This window comes from Schistocerca gregaria, chromosome 3 (assembly GCF_023897955.1).
Source record: "Schistocerca gregaria isolate iqSchGreg1 chromosome 3, iqSchGreg1.2, whole genome shotgun sequence".
In the NCBI taxonomy this organism is placed as follows: Eukaryota; Metazoa; Arthropoda; class Insecta; order Orthoptera; family Acrididae; genus Schistocerca; species Schistocerca gregaria.
Genome location: NC_064922.1, coordinates 468,010,965 through 468,027,919, shown reverse-complemented (window position 1 = coordinate 468,027,919; position 16,955 = coordinate 468,010,965). Strand labels below are relative to the sequence as shown.

Sequence of the window (16,955 nt, the reverse complement as noted above, 5' to 3'; positions counted from 1 at the left end):
AAATATGAAATCTATTCTCTCTTAGAAAATTATTTTGGAGGTAAAATACAAAACATATAAGTAAAAAACTTTGTTAAAATGATTTTATAACTGATATTATTTGCATCAGCCACTTCAGTTTATAAAGATAATTGCAGCTTCTTCATAATCAAAACCTAAGCCAGCATTCATCACCCCTGAAGAAAACAATGAAGCCATGATATAATGAGATAAGCATTAGATTGGGAAAAAGTGAACATGTCCTCTGTATGATCTGCAATGATATAACATACACCTTGGAAGGTTACAAGCCATCTGGATTGACTCTTTCTATTTATACTAAATTTATCTGCCCCTTGTCAAGAAAGGTGATAGGCAGGATGCTTCAGTTGCATTTACTTAAAGTCTCATTACATTGACTTATTACGGGGAAATGTATTTGAGAAAATTTTAGTGGTTGTCAGAAAAGGTGCTAATACTTCCAGTCTGTGAATAAGTGAGAAATGCATGGCCTGCACACTGCTCTGAATGCAGCAGGTGTGTCATGGGCACTCCAAGCTTTGTGCTGACTTGCATGTGTCAAGTGGCCACCAGTGAAAGCTCACGGAGCCTACCAGACCTTTTCAGTAAGTTGAGGTTAGCGGCATGTCTCGTCGCTTCAGGTGGCTGAAGGCAACAGTTTCAAGTGCTTGCTTTGCCATCACAATTTATGGTGGAAAAGTAAAGTTGTGGAAAATTCAGAGGTATCAAACTACTCTTTGATTTGTCCCTTGCTGGCTGTCATCAGACAGGAATTTCTAGTGCAAACTAGCAAGGTAGATGTGCTCTGATTGGCCTGTGACATGACATTCCGGGGTGGAGATTTGTTAAATGTGCCACTGACACATTATTGGTGGAAAAGAGTAACATTTTTCAAGATTGACATTTATGGTCAGATTGGTACAAACTGTGAGGTGGTCAAAGAAAAATGGACACTCTTGGTTTGATGATGGATGGAGACAGGTCACTGGTTTGAGATATTGTGGCACTTGGTGTGGTCAAGTCCTGATAAGTGAGATTCTGACTATCCACTATGAACCCACCACAGCTCCACTGAACCCATTTCATGCCTTAGTATCATTTGATATGGTATTCTGGTATTCTCCCAACCACTGGAGTTTCTACATTAATCATTGGGTTGTATTGGATTAAGGATTTAATGTGCAGCTAGGATATGGGAGCCATCCCTCTGTTTGCCTACCTTGTTAGATGTCATCAAGAATTAACTTCCTTTCTTCATAGAATGCTGATACTAATACTTTGGAATTGGTCAGTGTAATAAATAATCTGTATATGTTTCACTTGCACTATTATTAGAAGGAGCATGTAGTTCCCTTCAATTGACTGATTTATTCTATAGATTGAATGGATATTTGTGTAACAGGATTATTGCAATTTTACACCTTATGATTCTACATGGTGAGTCACTAACTGTTGTCACCTAGAATAACTCCAAAAGTATTACAGTAGCTAAAAAGCCTGTGGGACAAATGTTGCATGGGATGCTATAGTTTGGTACTTATTTTCTGATAGCAGCTATTGAGATGAATCCAATGATGTGTAACAGTAAGGTCTTTGAATGTTAACAAAGGTCAAAAAGGTGGCATGAATGTTCATTTACAGAAGGTATTGGAAGTGATGACCATTGGTATCAATGCAGTGTTTCAATCTTCTTATCATGGAATGAGAGGTATTCCTTATCACTTTGGCACTTATCAAAGCACATGCCCACACAATTCTCTCTCTATATTGTGCAAATAGTAAATATTCACTGAATATGGCATATCCACCTAATGTGCCATTGACGTGTAAACACCATTCGATGGTTTTGCAATACAACACTAATGGGAACGGTGAGACTAGTATCGTCAAATAAGGTGAATGTGAAAGACGTATTCCTTCAAAAAAAGAGTCAATATGCTTCTCATTTATGGGGAATGCCAACGAAATTCAGTGAGAGCTAGAGACTTATATGCTGAAAGATATCCTCAATGTACTCACTCTACATGTCATACATTTAAATATGTGTATGATAAACTGAAAACAACTGGATCTTTAACACATCAGAAACATATAGTGCAAAGGAAAGTTACTAATGAGGAAAAAAAATTGGTATTCTTGCCACTGTGGTTTGAGATCCTTGTGTTAGTTCACATCAAATCGTAAGGGAGTCAGGTATGAGCCAGAGTAGTGTTGTTCATGTTTTGATTCACCATAAATATCATCCTTACATCAGTCTCCACCAAGAATTCGCATTGAATTCTCCAATGGGCTCAACTTCAGATTCAGAGGGATGATACATTTATTAATGTTATTTTATTTACTGACGAGGCTACATTCATGAACCGTGGAAATGTTAATTTGCATAACACGCATTATTGGGCAACTGAAAATCCATGTTGGCTGCAGCAAGTTGCACACCAATAACTGTGGTCTGTAAATGTATGGTGTGGTATTCTTGACGACAGAATTATAGGCCCCTATTTCATCGAAGGAAGTCTTAATGGTATGAAGTACATCACATTCGTGCAAGAAACATTAGGTCTGTTATTGGAAGAAATACCTTTAGGAACAAGGAACATAATGTGGTATCAACATGATAGGTGTACGGCACGTTTATTGTTGATGGCTAGAAATGAGTTGCAGAGACAATTCCCAAATCATTGGATTGGACGCGGAGAAGATGTGTCATGGCTGGCTCGTTTGCCAGACTTGATGCCTCTGGATTTTTTCCTGTGGGGATTCATAAAAGACATTGTTTATAAAGACATTCGAAGTACACCTGAAGGTATGTGAGAGAGAACTGTCAAACCATGTGCTTCGATAAGTGCCGATGTGATAAGGAATACCCCTCAATCCCTGATAAGAATATTGCAGCACTGCATTGATACCGATGGTCATCAGTTCAAAAACCTTCTGTGGATGGATGTTTATGCCACCTTTTTGACCTTTGTTGACCTTCAAAGACCTTACTGTTACACATCATTGGATTCGTCTCGATAGCCGCTATCAGAAAATAAGTAACAAACTATAGTATCCCATTTTAAAAAACATAGTTGCCCTTCATATCTCTGAAGTGACCGCGCCTAACAACAACAAACCAACATTGAATTATGGTCCACTTTGTCCCATTCAACTTTTGTCCCACAAACTTTTCAGCTACTATTGTTCTTTTGGAGTTACTCCTGGTGGCAATAGTTAGTGACTCACCCTTTACATTAGGGCATTTCAAGATAGTGATTCCGTTGTGTAATGTGCAGTTAAAATGGCTTCTTGGGGAAGTGTTATGGAGTCTGGGTAGGTCCACTACTTTGATAGGTTTCATAACCTCACACACCATGTGATACTGCAAGGTGAATATTGAAGATGTGTCATTGAAATATAAACTTCAGTTATTTGTTACATTGTAATATGAGAAAGGTGGAAGGAGTATATAGAGGGTCTATACAAGGGCGATGTACTTGAAGACAATATTATGGAAATGGAAGAGGAGGTAGATCAAGATGAAATAGGAGATATAATACTGTGTGAAGAGTTTGACAGAGCACTGAAAGACCTGAGTCGAAACAAGGCCCCAGGAGTAGACAACATTCCATTAGAACTACTGACGGCCTTGGGAGAGCCAGTCCTGACAAAACTCTACCATCTGGTGAGCAAGATGTATGAGACAGGCAAAATACCGTAAGACTTCAAGAAGAATATAATAATTCCAATCCCAAAGAAAGCAGGTGTTGACAGATGTGAAAATTACTGAACTATCAGCTTAATAAGCCACAGCTGCAAAATACTAACATGAATTCTTTACAGACGAATGGAAAAACTAGTACAAGGCAACCTAGGGGAAGATCAGTTTGGATTCCGTAGAAATATTGGAACACTCACCCTACAATGTATCTTAGAAGCTAGATTAAGGAAAGGCAAACCTACGTTTCTAGCATCTTTAGACTTAGAGAAAACTTTTGACAATGTTGACTGGATTACTCTCTTTCAAATTCTGAAGGTGGCAGGGGTAAAATACAGGGAGCGAAAGGCTATTTACAATTTGTACAGGAACCAGATGGCAGTTATAAGAGTAGAAGGACATGAAACAGAAGCAGTGGTTGGGAAGGGAGTGAGACAGGGTTGTAGCCTCTCCCCGATATTATTCAATCTTTATATTGAGCAAGCTGTGAACTCAACAAAAGAAAAATTTGGAGTAGGTATTAAAATCCATGGAGAAGAAATAAAAACCTTGAGGTTCTCTGATCACATTGTAATTCTGTCAGAGACAGCAACGGACTTGGAAGAGCAGTTGAACAGAATGGATAGTGTCTTAAAAGGAGAATATAAGATGAACATCAACAAAAGCAAAATGAGGATAATGGACTGTAGTTGAATTAAGTTGGGTGATGCTGAGGGAATTAGATTAGGAAATGAGACACTTAAAGTAGTAAAGGAGTATTGCTACTTGGGGAGCAAAATAACTGATGATGGTCAAAGTACAGAAGATATAAAATGTAGACTGGCAATGGCAAAGAAAGTGTTTTTGAAGAAGAGAAATTTGTTAACATCGAGTATAGATTTAAGTGTCAGAAAGTCGTTTCTGAAGGTATTTGTATGGAGTGTAGCCATGACGATAAATAGTTTGGACAGGAAGAGAATATAAGCTTTCCAAATGTGGTGCTACAGAAGAATGCTGAAGATTAGATGGGTAGTTCACATAACTAATGTGGAGGTATTGAATAGAATTGGGGAGAAGAGAAGTTTGTGGCACTACATGACTAGAAGAAGGGATTGGTTGGTAGGACATGTTCTGAGGCATCAAGGGATCACCAATTTAGTACTGGAGAGCAGTGTGGAGGGTAAAAATGGTAGATGGAGACCAAGAGATGAATACACCAAGCAGATTCAGAAGGATGTAGGTTGCAGTAGGTACTGGGAGATGAAGAAGCTTGCACAAGAGAGAGTAGCATGGAAAGCTGCATCCAACCAGTCTCAGGACTGCAGACCACAACAACAACAACAACAACAACATGAGGAGTGTCACAGATTTAATTCAAACTGACAATTTTCAATGCAAATGTATCCTGTTGCCCTCATGTGCCATTATCAAACACAACAGAATATATTATTGATCTTCTGCCTTGATTACTGGTTTTAACAGCTGCTATAGAAGATGGGCATGCAAACAAATGTACAACAGAAGCTATTTATTAAACCTTGGCTTTAGAAGAAATGGCTCATGACAAATTTGGTCAATTTGTATTTTGCCTAACTGGGCTAGTGGAGTATGTGGCTTGGGAGACATTGAAAAGAACCAGAGTTTCAGATGAACATTCATCTGCTGGATGCAGGTTAAAACTTGGTATGCGCTGGAAATAAGCCAGAAGAAGTTAAGCATGCATTAATAGCTGACTGGTTACTGTTTGAGCTATGTGTTGTCATCTCAACTGCACTATGAGTAACAATTCTGAATGAGCTGTGTGTGGCTCATACAGAAATTGTTAAAATGAAGGGCATTGCTTGTTCCTTAATTTACAGATCTGGTATAAAAGCTGCTGAAATTTTTTTTTCTATTTAGGTACCAATATGTCTACTATGCAGAAATGTAGAAATTAGCTTCTAATAGATCCAAGCAGAGGGAGAGCTGGGAATCAGTCAAAAGACTTATGATAAAAAGAAGATGATGTCTACTGTATATAATGTTATGCAGCTAAATTTAGTTGAGAATAAAGAAGCATTGAGCTGTAATTACGTCAAGTAGTGCACTGGGTTTACTCTTACACTGTAGCAAGAAATGAAACAATTAAATAAAGGAAAAAAGATTTGACTTCATCAGTACATAGACAGCTGAAAGTGTCTATGTAAAGTTATATAAATTTATAGTTTTAAGTATTAGATAAAAGCAGTAGATGATAGTGGCTTTAAAAAAAAGCTATTGTATTTACATGATTTATCCACTAGTATATATAAATTAATCTAGAAATAATTTTCTTTGTATGAGTGTCAGTAGAGCAGCACTAGTAATGATATATTGTTAGTATACTTTACAGAAGTAGCCCACAGTGCCTGCTTTGTCCTGTTAATGTACAACTTACTCTTTTCACATCCGTGGGAGCACTCTTTCATGGTGGAACTTACAGAGCATTATTATCAATGAATGACTCTCATTACTGAAGCAAAAGTCATTACAGAGAATTATACAGGAATCTACAAGACTTCATCAGGTATTAGAAAATCATTCCAAAGATTCACCAAGGCTGTTAGTGCAAGAACTTGACACTATTAAAGATTAAAGATTACCTAGTAGGCTAAATTACATCTGTAAATTGACAAATAGTATTGATATGCTATAATGTGACAATAATACCAATCAATAGTGAAATTAGTTGGTTATATTCTCACAATGTGCTAACATATTAATACAATATTATACTGCATTGTGTTTTTCTATATTACATGTCATTCTTTGTCTGTTATATGATCCAGCAAATTCAAACAAAAATCAATGTGTCACTTCTCCTATCCATTTCAGAAATTGTTAGGAAATTCATTATTTTGAGATTTGTTTTGTCAAGAGAGTGCCAAGAATACCAAATTTCAGGCATTAACTCTCACCGGATACAACACAGTGGCCAACCGCATTCCTTAATGACCATCAGCAGCAGTGTTTGCATAGAATTGTTGGTGCTAACAGCAGCAATGCTTTTGCAATTACAGATGGCTACAGAGGTAGCATGGCTCAATATTTTTGCAGGAGATTTCCAACAACTTGTTGAGACCATGCTGCTACTCTACGTCACATGTAAGAAGGTCCAACATGATATTAAGAGGTATCCCATGACTTTTATCACCTCAGCATATTATTATTTTTTTCTTTTTTATCTCCTTGTTGTATTTTTTGGCTCCATTGTTTTATTTTACAAACTATGCCTTCTCTCTCTCTCTTTTCCCATTGATGCTCACATTATGATGTCATCTCTACTCTTGCCTTATGTCTCACAGCTACTTCTTGATCTCTTTTCAGTTTCTGGTTTTTCTTATTTTCAGACCTCATCTATATTATCATTTGGTTATTAGTATCTCTCTCATATTATTCTGCTATGCCCATCTTGACCTGTGGTTTTGTGCAGCCTTGTTGCTAAAGTGTCTTGTCCCTTGTATGTATGTATATATCTATTATTATGTATCTGTTAAACTGAGGACCTAGAAATGACTTCGTTCCACTATAGCCCTCAGTGGTTCACAATCCCATAACAGGCCATAGCAGTCCACCCACCCCACCACTGCACCACTCCAAACCCAGGGGTTACTGTGTGGATCGGCCCTCAGTGCCCCCCCCCCCCCCCCCCCCGCCCCTCCCCGCTCCCCGGGAATGCCCCATACCAGACAAGTGTAGCCCCAAATGTTTGCATGGTAGAGTAATTATGGTATACACATATGTGTTTGTGGTGTTTGTGCAGAAATCAGCGACACAGTGTAACTGAGGTGGAATAAGGCAAACCAGCCAGCATTCTCCAAGGTAGATGGAAAACTGCCTTAAAAACCATCCAAAAGCTGGCCGGCACACCGGATCTTGACACTAATCCACCAGGAAGCAGAGCATTAGAGCACTTGGCTAGCCGAGTGGGCTCCTTGCCCCTTTGTCTTTTGCATTCCATAAACTAAAAATACTGACTTTCCCATCCATGTGGACACCAAAAACAATAATTTCATTAGTCAAAGGCACCACATTACTAGAAAAAATGCAGATGTTCATTCCACAAGAAATAAGGTCAGCTGAGAAGTCTAAGCAAGACAGGTTCACGATATGCAGGTGTACAGTTGGTAAAGTTAACGTGCCACAGCAATGCCTCTGCGACGTGCATGGCGTCGTCGCTGGCGGCGCAGCATACCTGTCTATCACAGCTTGAAAGCCATTGATATTGACCTTGCTGGTCAATTTAATAAGCAGCAATTGATTGGAGGTCCAAATGTTTTTCGTGGACTCCATCTCAACTTTACCTGTGATGTACAACCAGTGTTTGGAGGTTCTACTTGGCTTACACTTGCTGTTGTATGGGGCAATCAAGTATTTTAAGATATTAGGTTAAGTTGACCTGTCCTTTATTGCAAGTACACATTCCATACATATGTTCATAGGAATGGTGGTAACAGAATAATATCATCTACAGTTTATCCACGAATAGAGTTGAGATTTATTTCAGGTATGAAGAAAAAGACAAGTGATATCTGAACTGTACTGTTCTATGCCTACATACAAATTTTACCTAGGAATTAGTATCTGAAAGATAAAATGTAATGATTGTACAGCATCAATCACCAGAAGGATGTTCAGCTGCTGAGCTGGAAGTCTTTTCAGTTGACATGACTCTAAGTGACTTGCACACTGATGATAATGAAATGATGATGAGAACAACACAGCACCTAGTCCAAAGTGGAAAAAATCTCCAACCCAGCTGGGAATCGAACACGGGCCAATTGTGTGGGAACCAGACAAGCTGACCACTCAGTTAAGGGGGTGGACATAAGTTGCTGACAATGTCTTTATGTTATTAAAAATAAAAAAATGAGCTACAGCTGCAAATAAAGCATGTGTACTTGTGAAACTTCCTGGCAGATTAAAACTGTGTGCCCGAACGAGACTCAAACTCGGGACCTTTGCCTTTCGCGGGCAAGTGCTCTACCATCTGAGCTACCGAAGCACGACTCACGCCCAGTACTCACAGCTTTACTTCTGCCAGTACCTCGTCTCCTACCTTCCAAACTTTACAGAAGCTCTCCTGCGAAACTTGCAGAACTAGCACTCCTGAAAGAAAGGATACTGCGGAGACATGGCTTAGCCACAGCCTGGGGGATGTTTCCAGAATGAGATTTTCACTCTGCAGCAGAGTGTGCACTGATATGAAACTTCCTGGCAGATTAAAACTGTGTGCCCGACCGAGACTCGAACTCGGGACCTTTGCCTTTCGCGGGCAAGTGCTCTACCATCTGAGCTACCGAAGCACGACTCACGCCCGGTACTCACAGCTTTACTTCTGCCAGTACCTCGTCTCCTACCTTCCAAACTTTACAGAAGCTCTCCTGCGAAACTTGCAGAACTAGCACTCCTGAAAGAAAGGATACTGCGGAGACATGGCTTAGCCACAGCCTGGGGGATGTTTCCAGAATGAGATTTTCACTCTGCAGCAGAGTGTGCGCTGATATGAAACTTCCTGGAAGATTAAAACTGTGTGTCCGACCGAGACTCGAACTCGGGACCTTTGCCTTTCGCGGGCAAGTGCTCTACCATCTGAGCTACCGAAGCACGACTCACGCCCGGTACTCACAGCTTTACTTCTGCCAGTACCTCGTCTCCTACCTTCCAAACTTCTCCGCAGTATCCTTTCTTTCAGGAGTGCTAGTTCTGCAAGTTTCACAGGAGAGCTTCTGTAAAGTTTGGAAAGTAGGAGACGAGGTACTGGCAGAAGTAAAGCTGTGAGTACTGGGCGTGAGTCGTGCTTCGGTAGCTCAGATGGTAGAGCACTTGCCCGCGAAAGGCAAAGGTCCCGAGTTCGAGTCTCGGTCGGGCACACAGTTTTAATCTGCCAGGAAGTTTCATATCAGCGCACACTCCGCTGCAGAGTGAAAATCTCATTCTGGAAACATCCCCCAGGCTGTGGCTAAGCCATGTCTCCGCAATATCCTTTCTTTCAGGAGTGCTAGTTCTGCAAGTTTCGCAGGAGAGCTTCTGTAAAGTTTGGAAGGTAGGAGACGAGGTACTGGCAGAAGTAAAGCTGTGAGTACTGGGCGTGAGTCGTGCTTCAGTAGCTCAGATGGTAGAGCACTTGCCCGCGAAAGCCTATGTGTACTTGTATTTAACTTAGTACATCTAATGATGTGCTTAGGAACTGCACCATAAAGGTATCTTTACAACAGATTTTACTTTATGTCATAGCAGTTACAATGCCAATGTTAGCAACCATTATAGAAAGAATTATCTTAATAGAATGAGAGAATGTCACAATGGTTTCTGAAAGCAGGAAAATACCACAGTCACCCTAGAACAGTTGAGAATATTGAAAACATATTCAGTATTGTGTTAAATGATATCTACGCTAATAGAGAAGTAACAGATTAACACATTCCAACAACAGCAGATCAGTTACTTTTATTTCTATTGCTTCGAGGACAATTAGGAAATTATTATGACAACATAATGCAGGTCATAGGAGAGCTAGAGCTTACCTCTATCTGTAAATTCAGGTGTTTCAGCATACTGCAACAAACAAAAAATTAATGTGGCTTTCTGTTGCTGTGTTTAAAGTTATATGTTTTGTTTGTTAATCTCAGGCAATGTACCATAATGAAATGTAATGTATATCAGTTGACAACTAGGCAAAAGATTTTGAGCCCTGTGAATAATATTGAAAATAGTTTTGTCTTGCTTTGTTATTTACTGTATTGACTGCTGCTGTGCCTGCAATCTTAAATCAGGCATCACTCAGTTGTATGTGTTGCCACCTAGATGGTGCTTCTAAACTGGGATCTGTTTATGCTTTCTGTCGCAAGACCTCTTTCATGCCACCTGCTGCAAGTTATGTCAGCCACTGCAGCTGGTGCTGATAGCTGAAACTGCTTTCCTCTTCTGCAAAGTAGAATGTATATGGACATCATTTTGTTTGTCATGGATCATCAGGGATATGCATCAAATTTGGCCAGTTGTGGTTCAGCAGTTTGCACAGTACCTGTCACCGTTAATCGCCAGCACCAGCTCTACAGTTATTACCTGCTGACACAGATCATCAGTTGCTGCCATTATAGCCAGCTGCTATGAAAGACTGATCATCTTGCTATGAAAGACTGATCATCTCACAGCAACCACTGAGTATTTAAGTGATATTCTCATTCAGAGCCAGACTTATAAACTATTAGAACTGAACTTCTATAGATTAGATCGTGCTCTTTCAATGTGTGACATTGGCTTATCACACTGACTACAGAGCCAAGTAACATTCATCATGCAAAGCTGAGTTTTTCATTCTGTATAAACTATTTTAATAAATGCTATTTAGTGTGTATCACTGCATTACCCATATTATGTATGTTTTAGATGTAACACTGGAAACAAGTTGGAATATCAGGAATATAAGGAAAAGATAAGTTGCTACTCACTGTAAAGATGACACATTGAGTTGCAGACAGGCACAACGAAAATACAATTACACATTTAGCTTTCACCCAAAGCTTTCATCAGAAAAGGAAACACACAAGACATTCATTCACACAAGCAAGATACCTCATGCGCACATGAGTGCTGTCTCCATCAGCTTGTACCAGAATGCCATTCCATTCTGAGCTGCTGGAGATGACAGTCATATATGCATAAGGTATGTTTCCTTATGTGAATGAATGTGTATGTGTTTTATTTTCTGATGAAAGCTTTGGCCAAAACCTAAATGTCTAATTCTCTTTTTGTTGTGCATGTTAGCAACTCAATGCATCATCTTTACAGTGAGTAGCAATATTTCTTTTCCATATATTTTAGGTACATCACCGTGTAAGCACACCTGTTGCCAGCATACTAGTCAGATTACTTGCACAATAACTAGTTTTCTGTAATAGAAATTTCACTTCCTGCTACCATGGATGTTGGGCATCTGACTTGTTTTGATGAATAAAGCAGTTGTAAGCTCCTATGAATGATTTATACACTCCAGGATGTATCAATAAATGTTATATTGGTACTTAAAATCTTCAGAAAATTGCAATTTTTAAGGACTGAGATAAAAAAGATAAAAAGCCACATAATGCCCTTGTAACTTTTTACTCAAATATAACAGAATGATTTAGTGCTACATTTGTGCTAGAAGACAGCACTGAAATTTTAAATTCCCAAAAGTATACATAAGAGCCAGTTTAAAGATAAACACTGTGATTAGAAAGCGATAAAAAAATTGAAAAATCAATCTTTTGAAAAGCACTAAAAGTAACTCAACCAGTTTTCCATAAACACATGATTATTTAACAAGAAAATGTTTAAATCTATACTAGATACGTTTTTGTATATCTGTAAGGCAAGCTTCATTTGCTCGAGCTTCAGAATCTTAGTGGTTACCACTCTTATTCCCTTCTCATTTGTTATTGTGCTGTCAGTTTGAAATTTATTGTAGGAAATATGGTACTCAGAATAGTAGCTACATATCATAACAACTAACAGGTCATACGTTTCCATACACATATATTTTATTGTCCTACAAGATACAAAGCATGTTGTCAAGAATATTGATCAGAGTGAACTAAATGCAGATCCAGAGAGGTTTCTCGAGCTACCTCAGGGCAGTGAAACTGTTCCAGGTGACTCCAGGGAGTTACGTCCCCATAGCATATTTTGCATTTATATAAGTTTTTCTTGAAGCTAACAGATAAATGAAACACACACACACATTGCAGCTTGATGGATGTGTGCGAGTGTGGTGGGTGGAGGGGGTAAGGCGAACAACTAAAGGAGGTGAAGAGAGGAGTGTGGAATAGTTCATGATGGATAGGGAAAGGCAGGCATCAGTGGCTCAGGATAAGAATTTGCCACTGGTGAGTCCAACTTGGCACATGCAAGGGAAGCTGCTTGTGGTACACAGTGAAGTGACCTAAGGGAAACCTCTATCAAATAAATACATTCTTGTTTAAAATGAACTACTATTATTTCAGTTCACCTGCATTAAAATATATTGCTAAAACACAGGGAGAATAGTATGGATATTTAATGTGTAGCTGAATGTGTGATGTTAAACCATAATTTTACTCTACATTTCCTGAGGAAGAAAGATGGTAACTGTAATGAGGCACTGATACCTCACTACCAGGACAAAAGAGGAGTCATAACAATGAAACAAGAAATTTACTCTAACCTTGAGATGCAAAAAAATTAATGTTCACCACACCCAATTGTAAACTATGTCCCCCCCTTAGATCGCAACTGGCCTCATCACTCATGGAATTTGTATGATATAAGAATAAGACACAATAGTGTCAATCTAAAAGTAAAAGATTACTTTTAAATTAAGCATCACACAGAAAATTTCTGGGACCAATTGTACCTTATATATAAAAAGGTCTGAACATATCATAATACTTTCACAAGTAAAGCACTACAGCATGCCTTGCACACTGAGTAACTAATAGATTCAGCATATCAGCTCATGTACTAGAATAATATTCACTGTTTATGTCCATTCCATAATTAGTTTAAGATTAAAAGAAGAATAAGAATCACAGGAATTGATTTTTCTTTTGAATAATTAAAACCAGATTTTAGTGCTTATTCCTCCAGCTTCCTGAAAGAAATCTGCAGCCAGTGTGCACCTTTTACAAGATTAGAAAATGAACTAAAAACTGAAAAGTTGTAAATAAATAAAGAGTACTTTTCAAGAGTCCTTCTTGTGCAAATCTCTCTATCTACAGTTATTAAATGCAGGAAAGCTTTCGAAATGCTAGCTTGAGGTATGTTGTTTTCTGGCCTGATAAAACACTGTTGATTTGTTATCTAAAATAATACACACAGAAGAAGGACCATAAAAGTAGAGAAAGGTGTTTTCAGAAGCCCCATGAGTGGAGTTATCAAAGCATATTATACCTTCAAGTAGTATCATACGCTTTTTCAAAGGCATAAAAAAAGATGTGACAAGCCACTGCGTGGACACCGAGCTCAGAGGGATGCCAGGAGTGACAACTGTAAGATTTCTATACAAGATGTATCATAATTAGTAGCTGCCACTTGTCACACCAAGCTGAGAGGCATGTGCAGGTTCAAGGTTTGCATACAGTGCATATCACAAGAGGGGTACCAAATGGTAAGTAACTTACGTGGAAAAACATTCTCAAACCAGCTCTTCCCCCACAAGCCCTTAGTTGATCGCATCATACATGACATGCTGAACTCAGTTTTCAAATGCTCCTTTACAAAGGAAAATCCAGGAATATTCCCTCAGTTTAATTCTCAATCATTGTAGAGATGAGTGAAATAGATATTAATCTCAGTGGCATTGAAAAACAGCTGAAGTCATTAAAACTGAACAAAGCGTCAGGCCCAAAAGAAATCTCTATCAGTTTCTATGTGGAATTTGCAGCTGAGTTACCTCCTCTTTTAACCATAACATATCATACATCCCTTGAACAAAAAGCCATGCCCAGTGGCTGGAAGAAAACACAGGATACACTTCTCTACAAGAAGGGCAGCAGAAGTGATCCACAAAACACCTGTCCAATGTTCTTGACATCTATTTATTGTAAAATCATAGTACATATTCTGAGCTCCAACATAATGACAATCTCAAACAGAATGACCTTCCTCATGGGAACCAGCATGAGTTCTGAAACACTGATCAAGTGGCACCCAACTCATGCTTTTTTTTCATGTGACATCCTGAAAGCCAGGGACCAAGGCAGTCAGGTAGACACAGTATTTCTTGAATTCAAAAAAATCATTTGACTCTGTAGCACACTACACTTGTTATTGAAAGTACAGTCATATGGAATATCGAGCAAAGTTTGTGCCTATATTGAGGATTTTTTGGCAGGAAGAATACAGCATGTTATCTTGTTGTTTTGGATGGAGAGTCATTGACAGATGCAGAAGTAACTTTTTATGTGCTCCATAGAAGCCATAGAAGAGTGTTGGGACCCATTCTGTATGGTTGCTGCTATTGGCCTTGAAGGCAATATTAATAGTAGCCTCAGACTTTTCATAAGAGATGCCATTCTGAAAAACCCTGTACAAACATTCAGATAGGTTTTGATAAGATTTCAAAGTGTTACAAGAATTGGTAACTTGCTTTAAATGTTCAGAAATGCAAAATTTTGTACTTCAAAAATTGAAAAAACATAGGACCTAATGACTACACAATCAACGAGTCACTGAAAGTTTATTCAATAGGTTTCAAGAACCAACTTTAAGTAATGACTCTAGGAATATACTATAGCACTCCTACAAATAACTCCTGCAGGTACTGGGAAGATAAGATTAGTCTAATTACAGAGAACAATATGGTATTTAAGCAATTATTTATCCCATGTTCCATAAGTCAATGGAGCAGGAAAATGTCTTAATGGCAGGTATGATCAGAAGTATCCTCTGCCATACACTTCACAGTGATTTGCAGATTTTGAACATAGATGTAGACATGATCTGCATATGAATACTTCTAGTAAAATGCTACTTACACAGCTATTTGACAGAAATATCCAATCTGGACAAAGGACTATCCAGCTATGGTCATTTGTAATATTCATATTATATTCTGGGGGATAGAGCTGTAAGTTAGGGTAAATTTAGTTGCAGTTGAAACAGCTGCGAATGTGTTATCTTGCTGGTTGGACACAATCTTGAGCATGAACATATCTCATTCAATATTCTCCATCACATCAGAAATATCCTCATACGTAAAATGAACTCACATTATCAACACAGGAAATTAAAATGGAATGTTGAAGCTGTGTTATGCTCTTCAGGGCATTACTTAGAAATTTCAGAAAATAAAATGGATAAATCTAGATGGATACAAGGTAATATCAACTCTAGAGGTAACATCAATTGTAGAGCTACTATGTAATGTCCACAAACACAAAAAATAAACTCCATGCAATTGTATTCTAGTATTATTATCTGCAGTTTTTTTCTTGAATAAGTTTCTGACAATATGGGAAGTTGATTGTTCTCATAGTTCGTCAGACATTAGAATTGTAGAGGCTCTCCACACAGACATTTTATACACACACCATTTAACAGCAATTGTTCACTTGTAGTATTATTGCCAAGAGGTTTACACATATTAGAAAACTACTTAAAATGACAGTAATATGCAAGGTGATTTTATACCTGTGGACAATGTTGTGCGTAGCACAAAGACCAAAAACAGACAACAAAAATGACAATAGTACTCTGCATGGCTTCAGTAACTATGTGTTGGTCACTCTGATTGAAGTTCTTGCTTTTACTTCACAAAAAAAGGAAACAGGAAACCACTAACTTGATATAAATATCAGAAATGACCACAAGGATGCAGGATGGATACAGTCTGCTGATAACTTAAACCAATAAGAAGGATTACCACAGATTGTGTAATTTAAATACCTTTCATCATTTTTCTAAAATAAACTAAAGTTGCATAATACTGACCTTAATTTAAGAAGGTACAAGTGAACTTTATGTTTGATCATGTTATTGTAATTTACACTCCCCTCTTTATTTGATGATTTAGCAATCAAATGCTTCTGCAGTGAAATATAAATATAATTTTTTAATGTTCTGAGCTGAAACCAAAGTATTGTGAATACTGTTCCTAAACCATATCTTGCTGGATTATACATTTGGGAAATTATAAACTGACAACTTACCAATTTGTTCTCTAAGGAAATGGAGTCTGGATCCAATGTCATGACACTAATTACCTAAAGATATTTATCTATTGATACCCTTTATGTACATCAAAACTCACTGTCTGCATTTTACAGAAGTTTCTTGATCTCTTATCAGCTCTCAATCTGTGTGCAAACTATAAGACAAAATTTTGTATTGTGGAATGATTTTAATATAAACTTTAGGTTACTGACAGTGCTTCTTTGTCTTTGTTATACAAAAGGCCTACATGAAACAAGTGACATACATTTCCTTTGCATATGCAAGCATGTTTTAATAATCAGAGATAATCTCAGAGATTTGCAATTAAATGTGTTTTAGATGTAGGTACTACATGAGACATTTTTCTAAAAACCCAAATGCTTTTCAGGGAAGTTGATAAGTGGGAACTGAGTGGTGAATCTCACATTGCTTGGAATATACTGTAAAATGAAGAAGTCAAACTTAATTTCTAATTTTTAAATGGGAAATAGTGCAAGTTTATTAAATAGAGTTCTCAGATATGAATGATTGGTGTCTCAGTGATTGTTTTTTGCACTGATTCAATTAAAAACTCATTCTGGCT

At 38.0% G+C, this 16,955-nt stretch overlaps 1 protein-coding gene across 1 annotated transcript in view; it reads right to left on the bottom strand.

Annotated features, from left to right (window-relative positions):
- Positions 1–15,963, bottom strand: part of LOC126353894 (vascular endothelial growth factor A-A-like) — a 69,615-nt gene extending 53,652 nt beyond the window's left edge. The window contains exons 1-2 of the mRNA XM_050003117.1: positions 15,851–15,963; positions 10,225–10,255 (exon numbers count right to left, since the gene is read on the bottom strand). Coding sequence (XP_049859074.1) covers positions 10,225–10,255; positions 15,851–15,919 — 100 coding nt within the window. The 5' untranslated portion in view covers positions 15,920–15,963. The remainder of the gene's footprint in view (positions 1–10,224; positions 10,256–15,850) is intronic.
- Between the last annotated feature and the right edge of the window lie 992 nt (positions 15,964–16,955).